The following is a 25,663-nucleotide window of genomic DNA, read 5'->3' as shown; positions in this document are numbered from 1 at the left end:
ATCTTGACACAACTCCCAAGACAGTGCTATTTTCCAGTGTTAGGTTCAAAACCCAGGTTTTGTGTTCTAAATGGCAGATTGAGCTTTCTGGATTATAATCACAATGTGCTCCCCATGTCTATAAACCAACATGAAGACTAGTTCAACTAATAGCAAATATTCTCCCCAACATTCCCACATTCTCCAAAAACCTAATCCAAACTACAGTGTCAAATGTAATTGTGGAGATAGGATGATTCACAAATGTGTGGTTGAGCTATATTAAAAAAGAATGCATCGACAAAATAAGCAGATGTATAAATCAATGTTTTAATTGATTAAAAAAATTAGTTTCGACAAAATGTATCATTCAGCAGAAACTCACCGGAAAACCAGGTAGAGCCTGCACAGCTGATTTAATTCATTTTCTTTATCCAACTTTTATTATTGGAAGTCTGCACTCTTTGCTAACTTGACATTCCCTTTGATTCCAAGCAAGATAAAATTGTTCAGGTATAGAGTAACAGTGGTGAGTGATGCTTCCTCCCCCAGAGCACCCCAACTCTTCCAAGGTGCATAGCAGAGATGAGGAACATGTGGTTCTTCAGAGGTAGTTGGACTCCAACTTCCATCATCCCCTCCAAGCATGGCAAGTAGAGAAGGATGATGGGAGTTGTAGTCCCAACATAAGGAAAGCCACAAGTTCCCCAACAATAGTGTTCAGTGCCATTGCATTTCTTCCTTCTACTATTGCAACCTTAGACAAACAATACTCTGACATATCCCATATGTTAAACATCTAAGAGGACACCCAGAACCATCTAGTAATTTAATCACCAATGAGAGTGATAACCGTAGAGCACAAGGATGTTTCAAAATAGGTAGCCACATGTTCTTGTTAGGCTCAGGCAGAAGAGGTGATAGTATTTAACATATGCACATTGTTGATGAGCTGCAATCCTATACAGATTTCCCTGGGGGTAACTTAATGGGACTTCTGAGCAGACATGGGTACCAGATTGCACTGTTAGAAAGGGGAAGCCCTGGAGATGCTAAAGGTTTTGTCATACAAAATGATCCTCCCTAAAATCACTGAGTCAGCCTTAGCCCTGCCCTCTAATAATTGCTCACCACAAAGCAGCTGGCTGCCACCATGCACGTCAAGAATACATAGCCTTGCCAACCCAAAGCAGGATGCAACAGATTCTGACAAAGAGACGGTGTGTACACCACAGCAGTGACATAGCAAAAGGTTCTGAAATAAACACAGATTTTCCCTTGGCAAAGATGTCAAGGGCAAAGATAGCTAAAAGTTCCACAGAGCAAGGCGGGCAGTCTCTAAAAAGACTGTTTGGTTGGGGAAACGTACATTGCCCCACCTTCATGACATCTGTTTCAGCTAACTCAGCATGCTGGCTTGTTGCCTTTTGTGTTCATTTAACTAAAAAGAGGGGGGAAATTTCACAATCATGGGCGAGTGATGAGGAAGAGGTGGATTTCACGCCAGCTCATGAAATGGCAAATTTACACTGAGGTGCCAATGTGCCTGTGTAACAGATCCATATTTATATATTAGGGTGATCCAATCAATCCCATGGCCAAGGGAGGGGAAATGGGGGGGGGTGTCACTCTGGATATGCAATTAATTGAACACGATTCTATGATTGTATTAAGCAATGAGCATGTTTTGGACATCCGTCTGCTAAGTATTTTAGTTCTATAATTATTGTGTAGCCCCCAAAGGACTTGGCTCCTGTTTGATTGCCGATTGAATTGCAGAAAGAGAACCCAGTACCCAAGAAGCAAACACCAGACATTTGTGGAAGCCACTGATCATGGTGGGTGGGTTGGGAGCAGGCCAGGCCAGTTTGCTCTTCACTCTATGCTCTTCAGGAAGTCTAGGAGCCCATGGTGCCACTCATCTGGTTTGTCAAGGTAACAGGCATGGCCTGCCCCTTTCATCAGCATCACCTTGTGATTAGGTAAGTTCTTCAAGTTGTTCAGGCTCACTTCCCCCAGCTGGGCATCCTGGTCCCCATATACGATGAGCGCTGGTGTCTAAGTATGGAAGAAGAGAAGTCAAGTGTGGTCAAGTCAACAAACAAGGAACTTCCCCCTTCTTGGGTGCTTTCAACAAATATCTCAAGTGAAACACAGGTTTGAGGTTGGAAATAACTCTATGCACATATAAACTGTATTCTGCACAAGGTCAGGAACTCTGCAAATGCAGTCCTCAATCGTACCCATGTAGTGTCACTTTTGTGCATGTGTTGGTGGCAGAGCTCACCACCCCAATCCTCTCCCCCCCCCTGCTCCACTTAGATGTCCAATTTACCTATACTAAATGTGCAAATGTGCACATTGTGTCTGCGTGCTTCACTGTAATTGCCTTGATCTGTGCCAAACAAAAAGTTCAGGAAGTTAATATGTGCTTGCTGTCTCTTTGATCTCTGTGTTATTCAGTGTTTAAACCTTTATTAATGGTATTACTGCCAGTAGAATTATCCTTTCCTGGTTGCAGTACCTTCTCCTAGCAAGGAAAACAAACCTCTCCCACATTTTAAATAGCTCAGAATATCTGCAGTAGAGATGTTCAGGATTCACAGAAGTACAGAGAATTCCCACTGCTGTCAAAGCTATTGTCTTACAGGGTTACCAGGGCTAAAAAAAGGTCACATTTGCAAGGGGAGATTTTGCATTTGCCAGCCACATTTGCCTGGGCAAAGGCACACCCCAGAGATTAATAGGAGGAGGAGCTTAAAATATTAAAAAGTGAGGTATTTGGATAACAGTCAGATTAAGTGCTCTGCGTTTGCAAGAGACATTAGAAAGCTACACTTAGAGGTTAAGGAACGCTCAGAGATTTGCAGCAGTTACAATCTAATCCCTCTTGCTTCTAATGATGCATTTTCTCTTCTGAGTGTAGAAGCAGACTTACTTTCCTTGCTCATGTAAAAGATCACACTTACTCCATCAACCCACTAATGGGGAGAAGGCTATCAAAGCAGTTCTTTTTCTCATAATGGTGAAATGATCCCTGCATCACACTATCCTTGGAGCGGTTCTTATGAGATGATAGGCAGTCATTGCAGAAAGGAAAAAAGGGAACAAGCTTCCCTGTTTGTGTTTGTAGGCCTGATTATAGGCCTGCTTTGCATCTCTGAAAGCAGTTTTGTGCCTGAGAATGAAGCAGTAGGCACTGCCCTCTAGTGATTAGCTCAGGAACCCTTTCCCTGTTGTATGCAATTGCTGATACAGACGTACCTTGGAAGCTGAACGGAATCCGCTCCAGAAGTCCATTCGACTTTCAAAATGTTCGACTTCCAAGGCGCAGCTTCTGATTAGCTGTAGGAAGCTCCTGCAGCCAATCAGAAGCCGCAGAAGCCGCATCAGATGTTCGGCTTCCATAAGAACATTTGAAAACCAGAACAATCACTTCCGGTTTTCGATCGTTTGGGATCCAAAACGTTCAGCAACTAAGCTATTCGAATTCCAAAGTACGACTGTACTGCTGTTCTCTGTATTCCCCTCAATTATTTTTCAATGCCTTTTAATTCCCAGGGCTGGTGTCAGAAGTCTGCACTGTAAGGTACTGGCTGAGGCCCATACCCCTGCATTTGCCCTCTCCAGGAGTATCAGCAGTGGCAAGACTAAAGAAGAGGAGCTGCAGTGTGGTGTAGTGGTTAAGAGGGGTGGACTCGTAATCTGGGGAACCGGGTTCGCTTCCCCGCTCCTCCACATGCAGCTGCTGGGTGACCTTGGGCCAGGCACACTTCTCTGAAGTCTCTCAGCTCCACTCACCTCACAGAGTGTTTGTTGTGGGGGAGGAAGGGAAAGGAGAATGTTAGCCTCTTTGAGACTCCTTCGAGTAGTGATAAAGTGGGATATCAAATCCAAACTCTTCTTCTGGTCAGCAGTGCCAATTGGGCATGGACAGAGAGGGCTCTGAATAAGCAGCAGTGACAGTAGCCAGGAGATGGGCTCACCCAGGTAATTTTGGCCTCGGCGCACCTCCCCCCACACACAGCTGCAGCTGACACTGTTAAGTGTCATTGGCTGAAACAAGACCTGCCCCAGTTTTAACCTCAGAATCCCCTCCCCTCTGCATGCCTAGCCGCCAGGCGGACGTACTTTGACACCGGCATATTGTGTGGCTGAGAACTTCTCTGTGCAGATGGGTGCCACTGGGATATAGGCTTTAAGCATCTCACTGTGCTGGAAGAGGAACGGAAGCGAATACATCCCGCTGAGAGATGGGCTGATCACCACCGCCTGGTCTAGCTTCAGGGCCTCAAAGACAGACTTCAAGAAATTGGCTGGTGCTGGCTCTCCGACAGGAGCTGGGGCAGTAGCCTCTTTGGAACGACCTAATCCTGGACCGCAAGAAACAAGACACTGCACATCACACATGTTCTGTGGGAAGCATGAATACTGAATAAATTGGGTGGAGGAATGAGTAGAGGGTGGCATTTCAGTGCTAACAAAGCAATGTGGATGTTGGGGGGGAGGGACACACCCTTGCATGCACAAACAGCACCAATCCAGCAATGAACATGTGCCCGGAAGCTCCCAATTACAGTGGTACCTCGGGTTACGTACTGAATTCATTCCGGAGGTCCGTTCTTAACCTGAAACTTTTCTTAACCTGAAGCACCACTTTAGCTAATGGGCCTCCCGCTGTTGCCGCACTGCCGGAGCACAATTTCTGTTCTCATCCTGAAGCAAAGTTCTTAACCCGAGGTACTATTTCTGGGTTAGCGGAGTCTGTAACCTGAAGCGTATGTAACCTGAAACGTATGTAACCCGAGGTACCACTGTATGCTCTGTTTCACATTAAGCTTGGAATTACACCAGCTTACAAACTGTGATTTGAGGGGGACTGCCAAACCAGGGTCTCAAAGCATGCTTTGAGGCTGGTTTTGAAACCACAATTGTAACTAACTGTGACTTGCTACTGCTGCCATTTACTTATTTTTCATCAATAGTGTGCATGGTGCTTTATAGAGTCCAAGAGGTCAGGTGTCTGACCCAAAGAGCTTTCAAATTGAAATCTGAAATTGGGGAAACAGAGGGAGAGAAAGCAGGGGGTGAACAGGGAAGCCAACAGCTGGTTGTTTCAGTTATACGTGTTTAGGCTTAGCCACAGGCTCAGTTATAGTGGGGCATGGGAATTAGGACAGGGATGGGGTTGCTGGACTTTGGAGGTAAATACATGCTCATCCTGGATCCAGCTGTTATGTCTGAGTTCAAGCAACGTTGATAAATCACAGTTATGGCCATTGCTGAGACTTCAGAGGACTGAAGAGGGTGCTGCTGCAGTATGGAGATGAAGCTCACCATTGAAAAACAAAAGCAGGTGAGCAGCCCTAAACCTTGGTTTGCCTGTTATACCCAACTAAGCCCAAGCATAGTTTAGGATATTTATCTTTGGTTATGACATCCACGGCTTGGCAAGATAACTGAACTGAGCCAAATGTGTATGATCAGAACCCAAAGGCACACACACCTGCATGACAATTTTTGCACATGTTCTTCCATACATGAGTGAGACTTACCACATTGTTAAAAAGCAAAACAAGAACGAGGGCCTGGATGTCAGCATCAGTTTTTTGACCTTGAGGAAGGGCCAGGTTCTTACATTTCAAATTATAACTGCACTGGAGTCGCCCACAGGTGTGGAAGTGATCCCTTCACCTGTCGAGATCCAGACATACCTGGCAGGTCAACAGCCACAGCGCGGTATCCGGCTTCTCCCAACTTAGACAGAGTCTGCAGGTTTAGCCACGTCTCTGATGAGAAACGGATGCCATGAAGCAGCAAGACAGAGAACCGGGGGCTCTGCTGAGCAGGCTGGACCTGCCGGTAGAATAGCGTTTGCCCGCCCACTGTGATGGTGCTCTCGGTCAGTTGCGTGGTGGTAGCAGCCATCACTGCCGAAGAGGGTATTCTGGGAAGCCTGAAAATGAGAGCACCAAATAAAAAGAAGAAAATGGAACAAATAAATCATGGGTTTTTTTATGAGGGAGATGACACTACTTTATTTTCTGACTGACAAAGCTGGCACAAAATGGTGTGTGCAGAAGTGCTAACATTTAAAGTGTTTAAAGCCCTAAATGACTCAGGCCACAAATATCTGAAAGGCTGCCGCCTCCTCCTTTGCAAGTCCCTCGGGTGCTAAAATCGGTGGAGGGAGCCCTCTTGGTTGTTCCACTGCCCATAAAAGCTCAGGGTGGCGGCAGCCAAGGAGAGGGCATTCTTTGTGGTGGCCCCTAAGTCGTGGAACTCCCTCTCACAGAGGTGAATCTTGCATCTTCATTATACAGCTTTAGGTGAATGCTTATCTTGGCTTTTGACACCTGAGGCAAAGGATCGTTCATTAGTATTGTAGGAACTGCAGGAGGAAATGCTGGCGGGGCTTTGCCTCCTCTCGCTGCTAAGCCTTTTCTGGTTAAAAACCACATTCTTGATGCTTCTTTCCTCAAACTGGCCACAGGTTTGCAATTGGGGGGCAATAAAAATGTTGAGCCACATGTGCAGATAGGTGACAGTTGTATGTGTACTGTGACACCATTGAAAAGCATTGTGTGTAGATGGAGTGGAAGAACTTTCAGATCTGTGATGGCCCAATACACATGTGCAAATTGTCGTCTGAGTTTGCATTAACCTGAGCAAGGTTTGCAGAAGCCTGCTCACAAGACCTCATTTGTACAGTTCTTCTCCCTTCAAATCTGGGCCTATTCTAGTGTGCTCTGCAATCCAGTTAATAATCTCCTAGCTCAAGATCTGACAGTTGTGTAAATTCAGAGGGATGCCAACAGCGCCCTTTTATGAGCCAGTGCTGCCATTTCATCTCCTTGCAAACTCAGAAAGCAAACAATGCTTTCACCACCTCACCTAGTCCAGCCCACTTCCTCTGGGGGTTCAAAGTATCCTGAGCAAAAGGGGGTAGAAAGGTGGTGTGTGTGTATGGATATAATCAAGCACACAGGAATAATATTAGAGAAATCAAGTGATGTGCATCGTGCTATCCTGTTTGAACCACCAGCACTTATCTTACTGCAGTGCAAATACTGCGAGAACTGGGGTGTAATCTGCTGTCATATATAATTGTAAAATAATGCAAGAGGCCGGGACACCAAAGTGATTTGAGGCACTGGCAGGACTAAACTATGCAGCCCATTTTCACCATCAGTATTTATCCAGGGGACATTTTAAAGAGTGAGAAAGAGCACAAACACCTTTGAGTATCTGTAGATCATGTTCCTCACCTGGGATTAGGGAAGTGGGCGTAGCTTCCAAGCAGCCTTAGTTTCACACACTGATTTTAGCGTTTTGTCCAGATGTTATTTCCTGCCAACCTAGCAGTTCAAAAGCACATCAAAGTGCAAGTAGATAAATAGGTACCGCTCCGGCGGGAAGGTAAACGGCGTTTCCGTGCACTGCTCTGGTTTGCCAGAAGCGGCTTAGTCATGCTGGCCGCATGATCCGGAAGCTGTACGCCGGCTCCCTCAGCCAATAAAGCGAGATGAGTGCCGCAACCCCAGAGTAGTCTGCGACTGGACCTAATGGTCAGGGGTCCCTTTACCTTTACCAGATGTTATTAACTCATGTGTGATTATTTACACAAAGGGCATTCACATGGTACATTCAAAGAGTGTACACTCCCATCGCCCACAAAGACAGATAGTTGAGCTGCATAACTCAAGAAGTGCACACTTGGTTCCACAGAGAGGTAACTTTTGAACAAGTCTATAGGGTGGGGGAGAATTTAAGCGGCCAGGATTCATTTTATGCAACCACATTCTATATGACTTGCAAGCCGCTTGGGAACCCAGCAAGAAGCAAGGCGCCTTGCTCCTTAAACTCGCCCTGCCTGGGTCTTTCCTGCACCTTCTTATGAGTGCATGGCGGGGCGGGGAGAGACAACTTCTGAACTTTGTCCCGTTTCCTGGCAGCTGCAGTGGAATGGCCAAGTTACCAGCTCAGAACGGAGGAAGAGCTCTTTGAGACGGCGAGGGGACAGGCAGGCAGAAAAGCGAACCCACCACCTTACCCTCAAGTTGCTCCCTTTCCGAAACAAAGACACTGGAAGCTTCAGGAATGCGCCACTGTCCGTCGTGTCCGATCGCCGAAAGAGTTGATGCTCCCCTCGACTTCCGGATCCAAAGGTACCGTCGGAAACCCGACGAAAGAGAGCAACGGGGGCGGAGGCTGGAGGGGAGGGACAAAATGTGGAAATATACAGCATTTCTAAGCAAAGGTTCGCGCGAACACTAGCGACACCTAATGGACATCAGCGAGCTCATCTTGACAAGTAATGGCACAACAAGCGATCTTAGACGAGCAGCCTAAACACCGGGAGGTACGCAACACACCTGGGCGTCCATGCGCACGTAGGCTTCACTGCACAGATCCAATTTTGTCCCTCTCGCGCACTTTCGTCCACATATGCGCGCTTTCCGTTTAAATTTGTCTCAGTGTTTCCCACCCACTTTTGTCGGCCGTGCTTGATGGGTTATATTGGCCGTGTGTGATGTGCTCTTCTCACAGTTAGTACAGTACTGGATACCTGAGGGCCATTAAGGGCATGCATGCAGGTGTTTTCCTGCACGGGGAGACTTCTTCTTCCTTATAATTTATCTGGAACAGCGCAACAACAAAATCCCACCAAAGCCAACATTTCAAGCATGCTCCAAGTAGGCAAAACGGCCAATTAAAAAAAAGAAATAAATAAAAGTGCAAGAGTAGTTTCAAAATTTAAAACAAATGCATGTGTATCTCATGCACGGCCACTACATAGAGAGTGAGTGAGCCATTGCCAGTGCAAGGAACAGCCAAGCAGGCGCAGACGCAGGCGGCTGAGATCTTACCTTTTTCTTCCTTTCTCCTTTTACCTGCAAGGGCTTTGTTTTTGCTTGCAATGCAGCTATTTTGAACAAACGCTGTTCTACATGAGACAGTTGTTGCTGCTGTTTTTAAAATACTGGGATTGTGCCTTTGGCAGCAACCTGTAGAAGTAGGTGCACTGCATCTTTTTCCTTGGGCTGGTGGAAACAAGATGGCTAGGCTGCGTTCAGGACTGAGGAGACAAGAAGATAATTTGAAGTACTTTGGGATTTGTTTTTAAAAAGCACAAGCCCAGACAAACTTGTTGGTTTAAAACATGACTGTGCAGGGAGTATATGCCAGTGGTGGGAAAAGCTGACACTGAGTGGTGCCAGAGACAAATGCTCTGGATTACCTAACCCATAATAAAGACATCCATTCATTTTTACAGCCCTTTCCGGTTGTTCTGTAACTACCTAAGGGAGGGGGAACACTCTAATTAAAAAGCCAGGTACAATAAAAGGGAAATTAACAGGGAGGAAGAAACTCTCATGGGAAGTGTAAGTTCAGGAAGTGTAAATTGCCACATAAAATGAAGTCGCCCACCTGTGGTTTGAAACAATTAAAGATTTGAAGTGCTAAACTGAAATCAATCCCCCCTCCTTTTTTTTTGGAAAAACAATCAACAGGTACAATATGTTGTGGAGGTGAGGGGGGGATGATTAACAAAATCAACCCTCCTGGCAAACTGGGAATATCCCCTCATTCACCCAAGTTTAGGATATTCCACCATTCTTCAGCAGAGTTTCTTTTTCTATGATAAAAATGTGTGGCTCATATAAATGTAAACTAAGTTTTAATAATAAAGAAAACTAACAAAATAGCATGATGAGAGAAGCTTCTACCATTCAATTTAGGCCCCTGTGTTTTTGTTACACAATATGCTTCAGCATCATTTCCAAGCTTTTCTCTGAAACCACAGAGACTAGGAACTTGGTTGTTCTCACATGGGTTTCCAATACAAACCAGTTTGTATTGTATAATAATATCGCACACCGTGCATGTATGCATGTGATTTGCTGCAAAAGGGTTGAAATGTGAGAAATACAATACTGTGAGAAAACAATACACTTTTTCATGCAAGTGTAATTTGTAACTGTATCCATGGAAAGCTTGGCAGATTTCGGAACACACATCAGAATGTTTGAAAGGGAAGGCAGAAATGGTGGCTCTGCAATATTTAAGTTGAAATACGGGAACAGCATGGGCAGAGGAAGGACTGAAAAGGTTGGTGGCTTGTCTAGTATCTTCTGCTTGTAAATTAGAATGCTATTGTATCATACATATGAGTGAATTCATGAAAAATTACCATACACATCATACATCACTGTTGGTGAACGTTTACATAATTATAGAGTTCTGTAAAACTGCATTCAACATGTTACATGAACTTTAAATGCTAAAGGTTTTCTCATTATGCTTCTATCTCCTCAAAGTGATGGAAGTATTATATAATTGAGATTTTTCTCCCTTTCTAGTTTGTTTTCCCCCCTGGCAAGTTTTTTTGTACCTTTCACAGCTAGACCACAGGTGGAAATTCAACAAATGCACACCTGCACTGCTTCTGTTGTCAATGAACCTGGCATTCCAATCACAAATTGGAGTCTGATAGTCACTGCAAAGGAAGAGAATCATTCCAGTGAAGGAGAAATGTATTTTTGTGCTTTGATTGAATGAGTCGTGTACACTTTCAATGCCTATTAATGTGTTCATTCATGTATTGTATAAGAAAAGCTGGTTTGTTTGTTTGTTTTTTGATAACCAGGCCAGGGGATCAGACTTCAGAGATAGCATTGTAAGTTTGGGAGGGATTAGAAAGGAGAGAGCCTAAATGAGTGCAAATGTTTCTTATTTTCAGCAGGCCATGTTGTGAAACACATCCTTTATTAGCGAAACTACAGGTAGATGACTTGAGACCAGAGTGAGGGTTTGGAGATGATTCATCCCTATTGACACCCACCCCTTGCCAGGGAGACCAGGCAACCTGACTGTGGATGGAGAACCACAGACTGCAGTTTGAGTAAATGGAAAAGAGACATCCAGAATTGAGCTTTGGGATTTGCACACCAACAGCATTTGGGAGGGAGGGTCTGGTTCTCTTTCTCCTTCCTGAGATATGATCTGGAAGCAGCAAATCTTAGAGTAGGTTTTCTGGAGCTTATCTTAATGGCTAGATAATGTATGATGTTTTGGGGGTGGGTGGGAGCAGATTAGTTTACACAAAGGCTAAAGAGCATTGTATATTTAAAGCATATTAGTAAAGGTAAAGGGACCCCTGACGATTAGGTCCAGTCGTGACTGACTCTGGGATTGCGGCGCTCATCTCGCTTTATTGGCAGAGTACAACTTCGGGTCATGTGACCAGCATGACTAAGCCGCTTCTGGCGAACCAGAGCAGTGCACAGAAACGCTGTTTACCTTCCCGCCAGAGCAGTACCTATTTATCTACTTGCACTTTGACATGCTTTCGAATTGCTAGGTTGGCATATTACTTCCCACCAAAGAATCCTGGGAACACTTAAGATTATACAACCTTCTAAAATCAGTGTATAATCTTACCCTATAATAATACAATAACAATTTAACAATTCATGGGCAAGTGATTTTGAGTGCTCCAGTGTCTTCTTTCTGGGTGACTTAAGCTGTTTTTTCTTGACGTCCCATTGCAAGTTAACAGAGCTTGTACACCGTTTTCCAGAAACTGAAGCATCTTATAATTCCAGGGTTCTTAAATGCTGAACTTTGGAGCACACAGAACTGCCCCTCCTTGGTGTTCTTCCTGCACACCTTCTTCAGAATGACCTTAGGAGCCAATCCTCAGTGGCCAATTCACCTCCTTTCACCCTGATTAGCGTCTCAATTGCTAAAAAGCACCCCTTTCTTGCTCATTGGGTGGCTTGCTGATGCTGGATGCAGGCACCCTGCTGCAGAAATAATAGCAGATCTTGAACTCCACCATCACAACTGGACCTCAGGTTTTAAGTCGCTTTTACTTTTTGCAAAAAGTACTAACGAATAAGTGCAATTAATAATAAGTCACATTTGACAGTGTCTTTGCACCTAAGGCAGATTTGGGCTGGGGGGGCACTCACTTGGAGTTTTGGATGCATGAGTTGGCACAGCCCAAAGCTACTGTGGGGTACACACGTACACACACACACAGAGTTCCTAATTTGCCATCGCGATCTGCGATCATCGTGTATTCATGAGCAGCCATGCATATGAATATGCATAAGGCAAGCAGGGGATCTCCCGCCCTCCGCAGCTGACCAGGCCCCGACCACGCCTTCTGCGTCGCTCCTGCCCGAGACGCCGCGTAGTCCCTCCTCCGGCCGCTAGGTGTAGCCTTCCGCCTGGAGGAGAAGGGCAAGGCACGCAGGCCGACGGCTTCTTCTTCTGCTAGGCCCCGTGGAAGCGGGGCGGGGAGGCTTCGCCGTGGCGCCATTCGCTCCGAGCCAGCCGGGTCGAAGTGTGTCGCAGGGGGCGGGGGAGGAGGCAGGACGCAGCTGCCGCCGAGGCTGCTAAGTGAAGGTACCGTCACGGGCCGGCCGGGCTGTCCTCTGGGCGGGGGAGCGCAGCGCTTGCCGGGCTCGCTCGCTGGCTGCCTGCAAAGCTCGTGGCTGGCAGAGGAGAAGCCTCCGCCGCCGCCGCCGCGCGCAGGGACTGGAGATGCGCGCGCTCCCTGTAGGGGTTGGGGAGCTCGGACGTGGGGGAGACCAGCCGGCCAGACCCGCCAGGAGGGGGTGGGGGAGAGAGAAGTGGGGGTCAGAGTTGGCTAAGAGACTCTCCCGCCTCCTCTCTGCAAGGTTTTGCATCGAAGGAGGCGAGGAGCCTAGCTTGGTTGTTGCTAAGCGCCGCGCAAACCCTTCTTTGTTTACTTCAGGAATTTTTATTCCTTTTCGTTTTAACTCTGCAGCGGCTTCACCTTAAACGGCAAAAAGCACACTCCTCCATGGCAAAGAACGCCCTCCCTTCTTTCCCAATTCTGCTATACTGTATTTAGTTTATTGGGATTTTGACCAGGCCCCCAAGACCATTGAAAATGTATACCTATTTGTTATCTCTGAGGGAGGTTTCCAAAAGAGGGATGGAGCAGGTGACATTTTGGGGCTCCCTGGTTTTGCTTCCTTCTTCCTTTTTAAATCTATGAGCACCTGTGGCTGCAACTACATGGGAGACTAGTTTGCTGAGTAGAACATCTGGGGGTTCTGGGATGTGGATGTTGGCATGTATATAATAATACAATTGCCATAACAACTGACAACTCAGTTTTGCATCTGTGTTCAGCAAGTGTCCAGTTAGGGTCTCCTCATCGGAGGTGCCTGCTTTATGCTCCTTTTTGTGTCACTGAAGGAATTGGAGGAGGGGAAAAAGGGAAGGTGTGTGTGCAAGTGGGAGGTTAAAAAAAAAAGGCTTGTAAACAAGGGTGTGTCTTGCTATACTTAACCAGGCAGGAGCAGTGGGAAGCTGTGTGCTTGTCCCGGCAGGAATGGTCTCTGCTGCTTCTTGAGGTTGTTAATGTTTCCTCTTTGCTGAGGTGAATGGCTGGGGCTCAGAGGCACCCAAGAGATAGTAGCGCTATGCTCCTGAAAGACGGTGGAAGAATCCGTCGGGTGCACCTCTCTTCGTCCGTGGCAAATTCGATACAAGAGCTGTTGGAGCAGATAATATCTGAGCGGGATGCTTTAGGTCAAGCCCTGGCTTCTCTCTCAGCTGGACTGGCCAGACTGGAGAAGCACCTGGAAGAGACGGACCGTCGGGTAGAAGCTCTGGAAACAAAGGTGGTGTCCACGCAAAGCTGTGTTGTCAAACACTCCACTCTGATGAGGGAACTGGCAGTAGGGCGCCTGGTGGCCGACCGCAGGCTGGAGAGCCTAGAGAACAGAGTGCGAGCTCGGAACTTAAGGGTCACTGGTGTCCCAGCAGCTGTTGGAGATGTCAACCTCATTCCATACCTAGAAAATCTGATGCCAGCTGCCTTGGATTTAAATGGGAAAGAGGTTCCCATCTGCATTGAAAGTGCATACCGTCTCCCAGCAAAGCATGCCCACGAGGGTAGTGGCAGTACAGTGCTAATAACTCTCTCAGATGTACGCCATCGGGAGAGGATACTGAACGCACCGTGGGCTTCCCAGACAACAAAGTTCAACGGACACAAGGTATCCTTCTTTCCTGACCTCAGCCCTGCCACGTACGCCAGGCGGAAGCATTTCGTTGCACTCAAGCAACAGTTCCTGAAGGCAGGAGCTCGGGCTTACGTCTTGAGCCCTGCAAAGTTAAAGGTGGTGCACCAGGGAAAAACCTACATCTTCAAGGACAGCAAATCTGCAGCCCAGCTGCTGGATAAAATCCAACAAGGTAGCTGGTGAAAGGTTATGGTGAATAAGGATAAATTGAAATCTGAGCCAGGAAGCTATGGCCCTTCTTTCTTACAATTTTGAATTTCACACTAGTGTGCAGCTTTGTTTTGACTATCTCTGTCCCTTCTTTATTTTGAGTAAAAAGTAGTTAGTAACTGATACAAAGGAATGAAAACTAGCTAAGATTTACCATCACCGCAAGCCTTGTGAGGTATGCAATATCTTGGGATAGCTTCTGTGAAAGTTGTTAATTCCTGTGAAGGAAGGTTGCAGCATTTGGGACTCTTCAGTTTAGAGAAAAGGCAAGTAAGAGGTGGCTTTATAGAAGTATGCATAGCATGAAAAAAACGGATAGAGAAAAGTTTTCCTCCCTTTCTCATAACACTAGAACTTGCGGAGATCCAGTGAAGCTGGATGTTGAAAGATTCAGGACAGATTTTAAAAAAGCACTTCTTCATGCAGTTCATAGTTAAATTATAGAAGTGGTGATGGGTACCAACTTGGATGGCTTTGAAAGAGGATTAGACAAATTGATGGAGAAGTCTAGCAGTGGCTACTTTCTATGGTGACTGTGCTGTGTCTCCACAGTTTGAGGCCGTACTGTTTCTGAATACCAGTTGCTGAAAATCAGCAGCACGTTTTGAAACATCTTCGGAATCTGGGGTCCCTTCCCTCTTTTGCCTCCCCCTTATCAAGGTGTGTTCCTTCTCACAAAATGTTACTGCAATTTCCGTCATCCCTGACTGTTGGTCATTTTGGTTGGGGCTCCTGGGAACAGGAATCCCCCCCTCCCTGCCCACTGTTGAGTGAGCTGCACAGGACCTCTTGACCAGGGCTGGGGAACTGAGGGCCCACCAAATGTTAGATTCCTGCCCCTGTTTCATTGCCCATTAGTAATAGCATATAATGATATGATTAAAATGCTGTTTTACCAGAGAATATTGATATGACGGTTCACTCACTGACAGCTGCAATATTAGCTGTAACTACTAAATAGAACAAATATCAGTCTGCCTTCCCTGGAGAAAAAGCTCCTAAGAGTGTAGGATATAGTTTATGGTTGAATTAGCTATTATCGTTAGAATTAAGGAAAGGGAGATTTAAGAGGCAATGCATTTACTGAAAAATGAGCCTTTTCAGTGTCTACTGGAATGCTAAGAGTTTAGGATGATGTACAGCCTTAGGCACTATAAGGAGAAGCATAAGGATAACTTTGTTTCCTATGGGAACATGTTTCCTATGGGAATAACAGCCTAGTGATAAACAAGCCAACGAATGAGAGTCCGTTTAGAGATACTAGCTATTCCATTTGGCTGCGAAGTTTTGTTACATTAGGTATATTGCATTATGCTTGTTGAACATGTGTGTTGTGAGTCAGCAAAATAAATTTTGAAAAAACCTGGGGGGATTTGGAAAAGGTATTGGGAAGAGGCAACAGAGGGACACCTAGCAGGCTCCCTCTGGACGGGTATGAGAAAGGTGGGTTGCAAACGGGGAGAGAGAAGAGAGGATTGAGTTGTCACCTTTTCACTAACAGGTCTCCTGTGCAATAATAACTCTGTGAGTCGCTGCTGAATTTCTGCATTCATTAGCATAGAAATCCAGTAAACTGGGGAGTGAAACGCATTTTTGAATTGTTGCCAGTTGTGTGCTGATAAAAACACGATAGGCCAGCCTTCTAGACAGACCCTGACCACTGTGCTGGGGAAGAGGCATGGTGCAATATACATTCTTTTTATTAATGGCAGGTTGTCAGTGCCAGTTGCAGGTTTTGGAGAGCTCTCAGTCAAGTTATCATTAGTCCCCTGCCTCTTAGTACAGGCCCAACCTCCTTCTCATTGTTTCAAGCTGCTGCTGTACTTCTTTTCATTGTTACTGTGTGCTCATCTGCCATGGTGTGAGCAAGCAGGCAGTTGTTTACTCTGCCCTCTGTAGGTGAGGAGCACAAGTGCAGAGCTCTTGGTTGGGGCCCATTAAAAGTGTGGCCCATGCCAGCCCACCTTTTTTCTTTGCCTGGTGTAAAATCAGAGGGGCAGCCCTTCTGAGTGCCAGGGCAAACAGTGAGGGAGTGCCATTGTGCTCATGCCCAGGTTGTGGGCTTACCAGTGGCATCTAGTTGGCACTGCAGCAAATGGGACCCAGCAGAGCTCTTCCTGGAGGATGTACTGAAAATGTGTAGAAGCAGGCTGAAGCATTAGTAGAACTTAATTGTTCTTAAGCTGCTTGGGCAATTGCAACTTTTGGGCTCAGCCTACCCCGCTCCAGCAGGTATTGTAAAGACTTGGAGAATATCACTGATGCAGGGACAAACTTGAAGTAGCTAATGTTGAGCAAGGTGGGGTATCTTGGGTTCTCTGAACCTCTCAGCAAAAGGACTAGGTTTCTGTGGTACAAAATCAGAAGAGGTTTTGGGGATATACGGTTCCCACACTGAACCCGGATCAAGGCACCACTACCCAGTGGGATCATTTTATTATTTATTTGGAGTATGCATGCTGTTACAGAGAAAGCCACATGCCCAAAGAGAGGCTACTCTGGACACAGCCTCCTTAATTTTTCCTGAGCCTTTACCCATTGTAATCCTGCAATTTGAGTTGCTGTATAGAGTTCGCCTGTTTCCTTGCCCGTGTTCAAATTCTCTGATCCTAGTGGTTTCTCTTCCTTCCTTTCTGTCTCAAACTCTTTCAGAAAAGATGACTATGACTTTGATCCGCAACAGGCTGGGGCTGCTGGTCTTAGGAGTCCTTGTCACCTTCGTCCTCTACCTGTTGCTGCCGGCAATCCAGCATGAGAGATTCACATCCTCGGTAGACATCCCCAAGCCACGGGCTATGGAGGAAGAAATGAATAAGGGTCAAGGCACGGGCAACATCACCATCTTGACAGGGACAGTCCTGCAAAATCCCTCTGTTTTCTTTAGAGAAGCTGTACAGGTACAGAAAGATGGGCCACCCTTCACTGAAAGGTAAGCCCCCCCCCCAAACTCTGACTGTAATGAGATAAAATGGCCCTTGTCACCTTAAATAATAAACAAGTTCCATGGCAGCCTGTCCATACTGACAGTTTGCAACTGCATCAGCTTAGGTTATGATTCCACTAGTGTGTCTTCATGCAATAATCAGACTACTAGAGACAAAACAAATTTTGACAAATTGTTCTTCCTTTGATCCAGCAGTGCATTCTGTGCCTCTGCAGATACGCAAGCACTTGTTGACTAAACCAAGATGGCTGTTATCCAAAGCATCTTTGAATTAAAACTATCCTGGTAGCTGCACTTCTGCTGCTAAAAATGATCCTTCAGCACTTGGGAGAATAAATACATTTTGGATTTTCAGTTACTTTTCCACTCAGAGGTGCCAAAAGATGATCTTTTTGTTTCTTTCCAGCAAAGTGCAGAAATGTTCAACGTAGCAATAGCCTGCTGAGTCTTGCTGATGCTGAAGTTTTCCTCCTATGTTTGTTGTGCTAACCTATTGGACTTTTCAGGTGGTAGCTTTATTGTGCAAGTCCTAGTACGTTATTGCAGAAGATCCAAACACCTTTTTCCTCAGCTAGCACATTTGTTGTAAAGAATCTCATTTTCCCAGCTGTCAAGCACGATATTTCAGCACTAAAGAGATAGATAGATTCCACCCTTGTCAGACCCAAAGCAACTAGATAATTTTATGTAAAGCTGCCAGTTCCCAAAGTTTTGTAAACTATTACCTCAGATGAGGAAATTCTTTCTCTTTCCAATATTTCACTAACAAAATCCTTGCTGTTAGTCATATAATGTAATAATTTCTCACTTTCTTTGACATGAGTTCTTATTGGTGAGCGCTGGTGACATCAATGGTGACGATCTGCAATCCTCATTCCCAATACCCACACCTATAAAATATTTTACTTTCATTTTTCTGTGTTGGAGAACCTGAGTACTGTTTACTATGCCACTGTACCTTAAATATGTGTATATCCTTTGCTGCAGTCCTGTGTTACTGTGTGAACTCTCTTCCTCATTTACATTTAATTTTAGGCTGTGTGTAGCTCAGAAGCGCTGGAGTGCGTATATACCCTCCCTTTCAGAAAATCTGTACTGCTTTCCTACCCCCATCCAGCCTATCATTACTTCTGTATTTGTTGTTTGTTTCTTCATTTGCAAATAGACTATACACTCTGTTTCCTTTCCCAGGTTGGCAGTGATCTTCCTGCATGGTCAGTCCTTCAATTCCAAAAATTGGGAAGAATTGGGGACACTAGCTTTACTTTCTGAGAATGGATATCGTGCAATAGCCATTGATTTGCCTGGTGAGAATAAGCTGCAAACTTACCCATGTTGGAGCTTTATGTGCTCTTGCAGTTCATCAGGGAGAAATAACATAAAAATGTGTGTATCTAACTTCATCACTGGCACTTTAGTTGACAGTGAGCAAAGGTGTAAGAAAAAGCACCACTTACTGTGTTCACTGAACTACTCCCACATAACTGGGGCAGGGGTAAAGGTTTGGCGTGTAAGGGTGTTAGGGGAGAGGTAGTACAGTGGTACCTCAGGTTACAAACGCTTCAGATTACAAACTCTGCTAACCTGGAAGTAGTACCTCGGGTTGCAAACTTTGCCCCAGGATGAGAACGGAAATTGCGCACCACCAACAGGAGGCCTCATTAGCAAAAGCACACCTCATGTTAAGAACGGTTTCGGGTTAAGAACGGACCTCCAGAATGAATTAAGTTCGTAACCCAAGGTACCACTGTACCTCATGGGGGGGACGTGTCATGCTTCTCCTGGGGTAGTTTGTCTATCATTGGTCCCCACTCCGTACTCAGCTCTCAACTGAGGCTCCTAGAAGCTGTCAGCATGCAACAGCAGCCACAGCCCAGGAGCAGCTTTGACTGGCCATCTAACCAGGTGAGGGTAGCTGATGGGTCTCAAACCCTCAGTGAGTTTGGGATTTTCCCTCCATACAAAGACAAGCTTTGGCGAATTGATATAGTGGCTCCAACAGTCAAGGCGGCGGTTTCTGCTCATGTTGTAGAGGAAGTGAGGGGCAGACTGGGCTAGTCAGTCTGGGAAGGTAGCCCTTCTTGGACAAGGAAAACTCTGGTCCTAAACCTTCTCTGTTTTGTGGGATATCTTTTGGAGAAGAAAAGGCTAAGGAGTAGATCCCTAAGACAGTTGAATGGCATCTTGTACGCCTCATTCTGGCAACTCCTGTAGCCAGGCTGGTGCCAAACGTAGTGCTGTGCTGTCCTTTGGACCACATCAGCAAGGCCGAGAGGAGGGTCTTGTTGTCTGGGCAGCCCAAGACCTTCACACACACTTCCCAGGCTTGCACCCTGGGGAGGTTACTTTGGTGCTGCTAACGCAGCAGTTTGACTTCACCCCAGAGGCACACTCCATTGCCTCTCAAGGCAGATGGAGGCCAACAACTGGTAAAGCAGTGGTGGCCAAACTTGGGACTACAACTCCCATCATCCCTAGCTTACAGGACCGGTGGCCCGGGATGATGGGAATTGTAGTCCCAAAACAGTTGGCGGGCCAGTTTGGCCACCACTGTGGTAAAGGGATCCTTAACTCCTTCACAACATGTATGCCACAGAAATAAAGGACCTGCCAAAATCCCTGTCCCATCAATCACATTGGGGGGAAAGTGACTGAAGTACTGTACAAAGTCAGGAAGTTTTCTTGAGTTCCCCAGCTGTTAGACTATAACTCACACCATTCCCAGACAGCTTAGCCCAATGGCCATGAATAAGCCAGTTATACTTCTGGCTGGCAAGTGATTGCCTAGAAGATCTTCCATGAGGCCACCAGATTCCAATGATGCTTTCAGTGTTCTTTGATCTTAGGACCCTAGATGCTGTTGGACTACAGCTCCCATCATTTTAGGGTGCTGTAAGGTCTGTGACGAATGAGACAAGGGAAAACAGCACTGCCCATCTTTCTTGGATATATTCCTCTTTCAGGCAACACTGTTCACTAGAGGGCAATGCTTGGTCCCTGCTCTGGGATTCTTTGTCATAGTTACTCATTGCCTTGGAGATGTGACAGAACTAGCCTAGATAAGTTTGGCTTGCATTAGAGCACAAGGTGGCTGCTAATTAGCAGTAAGCAGTGACCTATGAGTTGAAGGTTCTTTTTGCTTAGTGGTATAAATTTTAGACAGATCGCTGCATCTTCTCTAAAGGAAGCCAGAAGTAATTGCTAGTAAGTTCAGGTTGAAAATTAGTTGGTTTAGCAGCAAAGCCATGTAGTTATCTCTCCTTGAATGTTCAGCTTCCTTGAGTCTTTGTTTCATAGGAGCTAAACTCAGCTCTGCATTTTGCAGCAAACCTCAGTGCTAGTGGAGTGATTCCTCCCCCCACCCCACACACTTAATGCTGGTGCAGGTTCTTTAAATGACAATGATGCTTAGCATTCATAATCACTGCATTTTTGAGAGAAGGAATCAAATATGTTGGTAATTCCTACCATAGCACTGTAAGGTAATTCAATAATATTGCTCCCATAATACTGAGAGGCTGTGACTTGCAGGAGACCACCTTATAGATTACTTGGTTGATTTGAAATGGAAGGCGCTTGGCTCATGGCTCACCCTCTTAACCACTAAGTAACTAAAGAAACCACCACTGGCAAAGATCAATTAACTCTGTCTCTGCAACCTTCCTAAGACCCTGATTGTCCACAGGATTGGACAGAGGAAAACCATCCTCTTGAGGAAAGAACCTAGATCTGTGTGCTTAACAAAGTGATGATAGTGGCCTGAGCTTGTGCAAGGCATAGTTTTCTTCACTTTGGGCAATGGGGATCGGTTGGTAAAGTTAGTAGCTGGAATCAGTCTCATGTTTTTCCACCAGTGCATGTTGATTGTTGCCTGTGTGTGTCCTGGCTGTCTTAATTACCCCAGTTCCTTCTGTTTCTCAACAGGCTATGGGGAGTCCCCAAGCTCCAGCACTGTTGAGACAGCACAAGGCCGTGTTGCTTTCCTACAACAAGTCTTCAAGGAGTTGGGACTCCAGCAGCCTGTTTTGATAAGCTCTTCCATGAGTGGTCGCTATTCTATTCCGTTCCTTCTGGCTAGTGGGGAGCAGCTGAAGGGCTTTGTGCCCATTGCACCTGTAGGCACCAAGGACTTCACTACTCAGCAGTATCAGCAGGTCAAGGTAAGAGAGAGGGAGCTGTGTCATGGTGTCCCTTCTAATGTTGTGGCCTGGAGCTCATTTGATAAAGATATAATGGGGGCAAGTCTTAGCACACGATTCTAGTGGTGGAGCGGAAAAAGTGAATGTCAGCCTAGTCTTCATTCACAAGTGCATCTCTCATGCTTTGAAGGGAACCTGTGTAAAACCAATAATGTGTACACACAGCAGGTACAGAATTTGGCATAACATTCCCTGGCATCCCAGGGAAGCTGACCTACATTGTTTAGAAGGAAGCTTTAGGCCTGCTTGACTTTTTTTGCAGGGGGCGGGGAATGGAATACATACTGGATTAAGGATAAGAAATTTCAGGAAAATAACAGAGTTCAGTAACTTTGAACAGCTTCTAGGCTTTTCTGCCTCCTTGGGTTTTAGTTAACCATTTTTACTCAGAGTAGATCCATTGAAATCAATGCTTATGACTAACATTATTTTTAAAGGTTCTACTCTGAATAAAAGTTAGTTTAATACAGCCTCTTGTCTCTGTTCCTGGTTAGTCATCTTTCCCACCATTCCATTCTGTCTCTGCCTTTTGCTGCCTCAGTATTAACTCTTCTGTAGAGTGGTACCTCGGGTTAAGAACTTAATTCGTTCCGGAGGTCCGTTCTTAACCTGAAACTGTTCTTAACCTGAAGCACCACTTTAGCTAATGGGGCCTCCCGCTGCTGCCACGCCACCGGAGCACAATTTCTGTTTCCATCCTGAAGCAAAGTTCTTAACCCGAGGTACTATTTCTGGGTTAGTGGAGTCTGTAACCTGAGGTGTATGTAACCTGAAGTGTATGTAACCCGAGGTACCACTGTATATGGAAACAGTTTCTTTAGGTACGGAAATGTATGCTCTCTTGTTTCATCCGCCTGATTCTGGGTGCAACGCTTCTGCAGAGCAGAAGTTGCACAGGACTCCACCCAGATTACAATGAGAACAGGGTTCTTCTCTCAGTTGCACTGGCCTACCTACTCCTTATAGCAAGAGGCAGCCACTGTGGTTCCCATCGGGTGTTGCAGACAACATTCCTGACCGCTGGCCATGCTAACTGGGGGTTATGGGAGATGTCGTCCACAGCATCTGGAGGGCACTTCATTTGCTACTCTTGTACATCTTTCTTCTGTGCCAACACGTTTTGTACATTTAGTCCCTTTAGTCAGTTACAAATAAAGCCTTTTACAAAACAAGTTGCTCCTCACATGAGCGTGCAGTCATGTAAGTTTGTAATAATGTATTCCTTTGGGAGATACTTGGTTCCCAACATCCTCTTCTGCCTGAAGGTCTCTAGGTAGACTTTCTGCTTTGCATCTTGGCAACAGGCACACTTGTTGAATCAGATTTATTTGGTGTACATTGAAATGCATAATTAGGAAGGAGATGTGGAGCTTTGCAAAAGTGAAGTGATGATGAGCGTTGCCAGGCATAGCAATCACCCTGGCTTCATAATCACAAAAGAAAGAAGCTGGTGGAAATAAGCCCTGTGGCCAGTCGCTTGGCCATTGTGTTAGTCCAGATGATGTATACAGCATGGTATGTAGCTGACCATATGGGACAGTAGTGCATCAAACACTGGCTGTCCTATCTCAATTAACTCATATATATATATATATATATATATATATGCTTTCGTAGATTTTCACGGGTACAGGAATGCAGGTTTTGGTGTCTTCGGGTGTCTTCCCGTGTAAGAGTTGGGGTGTCTAGGCGACGTTTCGACGAGGTCTCACTCGTCATCTTCAGGCTGGTGCTTTCGGCTTCTTGTTACTAGAACAGAGCAGGATCTCAGTGTTTGAGTTCCTATAAAACACCCCCTCAACAGTATTTATAGGAACTCAAACACTGAGATCCTGCTCTGTTCTAGTAACAAGAAGCCGAAAGCACCAGCCTGAAGATGACGAGTGAGACCTCGTCGAAACGTCGCCTAGACACCCCAACTCTTACACGGGAAGACACCCGAAGACACCAAAACCTGCATATATATATATATATATATATTTGCTTTCGTAGATTTTCACGGGTACAGGAATGCAGGTTTTGGTGTCTATGGTTTTGGAATATATATATATATATATATATATATATATATATATATATATATATATATATATATATATATTCGCCTTTCCATATCTGAATATTGTATGAGCTGCTGCTTTATGGAAACCCAGTCAGATGGACGGGGTATAAATAATAAATTGTTATTATTATTATTATTATTATTCTCATCAGGTGAGAATCGAGGGGGAATAGTACATCTGCAATTGTAAATCCCAATCTCAAACTTCCTACCAAGCTGATGATTGGCCCCTATAACCTTTTCACTTTCAGCTAAAATGTATATTTTATGTATAGGGTGCATAGCCTTATAGTAGTTTTCAATCTGCTGCTCTTTAATGTTCTGATTTATGTGTGCTTTTGTATGTCATCTTGAGCGCTTGCTTTGGCTGGAAAGGAAGCCCAGAAATATTACAAATACATTTCCAGCAGAGCTTTCAAAGAAGCGCCCACAAGTGCCCATACATAAAAGTATGGCATTTCTTCATCCGCAGTGCTCCAGGGATTGTACTTCCCATGCTCACTTCCACCAGGCCCATTCGAACATTACTGATGTGTTAATGTTTTGATCTCTCTAGATTCCAACGTTGATTATCTATGGAGAGCATGATACTGGCTTGGGCACTCAGTCTCTTCAGAGTCTTCAACAGATTCCCAAATCCAGAGTTGTCATGCTCCTTGGAGCTGGCCATGCCTGTTACCTTGATAAGCCTCAGGAGTTCCACAAAGCACTCCTGAACTTCCTCGGTGAGCTGAAGTGATTGTGGTACTCTGTATATCTGCCCTGCCCTGCCGATCTCTTCCGGGAAAAGAATTAAGACTGAACCTTTGCCATGTCGCTGGGGTGCTGTGTGTTTGAATCTGTTTCTCCATATTTAAAAGGGCTGTAGGACTTGCTGACTGTTGACAGGGAATTGCTTCTCCCTGCTTGCTCTTGAGGCTGCTTTTGTTTACGACTGCTCCAGGCTTGACTGTCTGAATCCTGCAGAAATATTGGAACAAGGCTACATGGAGCAGAGTGACACCGTTTTCAAGCTATTTGTTGTGACTGTGCCTGGAGAACTTGATCTGCACATCGCTGTCAGCCTCTTGCCCCATTTTTAAGAACTGATCCCTCTGGACAATGATGCAACTTCAGCACCAGTTTCTTCTTTCAGGAGCACAAGCAGCCCATGTTACATCGAGGCCGCACTTCTCCATCATCAGCTGACTACTTCAACTGGTGTGTACACTCCTGTTTTAAGGATTGAGTGTTTTCTACATGTATGTTGTTTTACTGCTCTCCTCTTTCTTGGAAGGGATCTCCTCAAACTTGCCCATCGGTGGAAGGCAACTAAGTGGGCTGCCGTGCTGAATTGTGGCACCCCAATAAGATGAAGAGAGTGTGTGTCCTTGTTTGGAAGATCTGAACAGGAACAAACCACAGCAAACACTAATATAAATGAAATTGGCCAGGAGGCCTTTGAGGGACTTGGGGGAATTCTTTTTCTTTCTTTTTTCTTTTTCTCCTTCTTTTCTTTTTTTTTTTCTTTGGAAAAGCACTATGTTTAAATGTCTGTTCCATTTAACTTTTGGTGATAATTGTGATGCCAGCTGTAACAAGTTGGCTGGTTGTGGGTGATTTTGTTTTGTTAGTGTTACGTAGATGATCACCCAAGAAAGAGGAGGTGCGGGATAGAGGGGAAACGATGCTACAAGGTTTTCAGGGAATGTAGCCCATATGTCAGTGTTGTGGCTGATTGCTTCTATTTGGTGTCATAAGCTGTTTAGGGATACTTTTTTTTAGTGTTGCACAACTGCTAAGGGTCAATAAATAATTTGTACAGATCTTGTTGGGTGTATGTGTACACACACATGCTAGGTAGAGACTGGGTGGAGCAAGAAAGCCTTGCCTTGAAGCAGCATACAGTCATACCTTGGGTTGCGAACGTGATCTGTGCAGGAGGCATGTTCACAACCCGCAGTGTTCACAACCCACAGCGCCACATCTGCGCACGCGTGTGATGCAATTCGGCGCTTCTGCGCATGATGTCATTTTGTGTTTCTGCGCATGCACGAGCGCCAAAACCCAGAAGTAACCCGTTCTGGTACTTCTGGGTTCGGCACAGTCCACAACCTGAAAACGCGCAACTCGCAGCGTTCGCAACCTGAGGTATGACTGTACATGCTTATTTGCTAGTTGTCATAGAAGATGGAAGTTTCCCCTATACATTCCTGTG

The 25,663-nt window shown here is 45.5% G+C and overlaps 2 protein-coding genes across 4 annotated transcripts; one reads left to right on the top strand and one right to left on the bottom strand.

Moving 5' to 3' along the window:
* Positions 1–295: 295 nt before the first annotated feature.
* Positions 296–9,055, bottom strand: LOC308577758 (putative protein-lysine deacylase ABHD14B). Its single transcript, XM_081178190.1, has 5 exons — positions 8,850–9,055; positions 8,033–8,190; positions 5,694–5,935; positions 4,111–4,352; positions 296–2,037 (listed from the first exon to the last, which is right to left on the bottom strand). The coding sequence occupies exons 3-5, from the start codon at positions 5,905–5,907 to the stop codon at positions 1,855–1,857; spliced, it is 639 nt and encodes a 212-aa protein (XP_081034316.1). The 5' UTR covers positions 5,908–5,935; positions 8,033–8,190; positions 8,850–9,055; the 3' UTR covers positions 296–1,854.
* A 3,148-nt stretch (positions 9,056–12,203) lies between these two features.
* On the top strand, positions 12,204–25,272 carry ABHD14A (abhydrolase domain containing 14A). 3 transcript variants are annotated; one of them, XM_081178112.1, is made up of 5 exons: positions 12,204–12,396; positions 16,914–17,190; positions 18,397–18,512; positions 21,130–21,365; positions 24,023–25,272. In XM_081178112.1, exons 2-5 carry the CDS (start codon positions 16,919–16,921, stop codon positions 24,203–24,205), a joined length of 807 nt encoding a protein of 268 aa, XP_081034238.1. In that variant the 5' UTR covers positions 12,204–12,396; positions 16,914–16,918; the 3' UTR covers positions 24,206–25,272. The 3 variants fall into 3 exon arrangements, with proteins under 3 accessions (XP_081034238.1, XP_081034239.1, XP_081034240.1); XM_081178113.1 differs by lacking the exon at positions 12,204–12,396 and adding an exon at positions 12,641–13,244; XM_081178114.1 differs by lacking the exon at positions 12,204–12,396 and adding an exon at positions 14,061–14,223.
* Positions 25,273–25,663: the final 391 nt, after the last annotated feature.

Source organism: Podarcis bocagei (genome assembly GCF_964188305.1).
Source record: "Podarcis bocagei genome assembly, chromosome: 2".
Lineage (NCBI taxonomy): Eukaryota > Metazoa > Chordata > Lepidosauria > Squamata > Lacertidae > Podarcis > Podarcis bocagei.
This window is presented reverse-complemented; position numbering and strand designations above follow the sequence as displayed.